At 35.0% G+C, this 858-nt stretch overlaps 1 protein-coding gene across 1 annotated transcript in view; it reads right to left on the bottom strand.

The window, feature by feature from the left end:
• LOC108628648 (ATP-binding cassette sub-family B member 8, mitochondrial) overlaps positions 1 to 858 on the bottom strand; it is a gene marked incomplete at its 5' end in the record, with an annotated part of 3430 nt that overhangs the window by 1934 nt on the left and 638 nt on the right. Inside the window, 2 exons of the mRNA XM_026816643.1 lie at positions 172 to 585; positions 682 to 849. Of these exons, the coding sequence (XP_026672444.1) occupies positions 172 to 585; positions 682 to 849 (582 nt within the window). The remainder of the gene's footprint in view (positions 1 to 171; positions 586 to 681; positions 850 to 858) is intronic.

Below are 858 nucleotides of genomic sequence, written 5' to 3' on the forward strand. Positions count from 1 at the left end.
AACGTAACTTGTTCAGAAAACATTTCTATCTCCTTTTCCTCAGCCGCAAACGCTTTCACCTATAAAAAAAAAAGATAATGATGTACACTTATCTGTATTCTTCAATTCTTTCACTTCAATTCATAAATGCATAAGAAATCTTTAGTCTAATCATCAATAAAATTCGTTTACCGTCCTGATATTCTGTATTGCCTCTTCGCAAACAGCCGTCGACTTGGCAAGCTGATTCTGCATCTCTAAAGACAGTTTCCTCAAACTCCTACCGATTATTGTACCAATAAGAATTACGCTAGGTAAAAATAGAATCGTAGCCGCCGTCAATTGCGGAGATATTCCAATAACAGAAATGATGCATCCAATGATTTGCGTGGTACTCCTCAATCCTTGAGATATGCAAGTCTTAAAAGTACTCTTGAACTCTTGAACATCTGTGGTTAATCGACTGACTATTTCGCCACTGCGATTCTTATCAAAAAACGTAATGTCTTGCATTATTATTGATTTGAATAAATCTCGTCTTAAATTCATTGCCAATTCCTCACCCACGTGGGAAAGCATGTAGATATATACAAACGTGAAAAATGCCTGAAACAAACGAAATATTTTATTTAATTCCTCCTCGTTAAAATCGTACGATTTTTCTAATTTATTTTAAATGATTTACTTCGTATAATTACATACTTGTGCTACGTACATACGTGCCAGTGTGAACACGGGTGTTATTAGTTGAGATAAAATATTTTTCATAGTATCGTCCTCGTTGGTTTGACAAATTCTCGTCAACACGTTTATCACGTTTCCTACATTTTGCGGTATCCAAATATTTAATAACGCCACCACCATTGCACTCTATAACAA

Source organism: Ceratina calcarata, unplaced genomic scaffold (assembly GCF_001652005.2).
Source record: "Ceratina calcarata isolate Rehan_Ccalc_2016 unplaced genomic scaffold, ASM165200v1 scaffold531.2, whole genome shotgun sequence".
Lineage (NCBI taxonomy): Eukaryota > Metazoa > Arthropoda > Insecta > Hymenoptera > Apidae > Ceratina > Ceratina calcarata.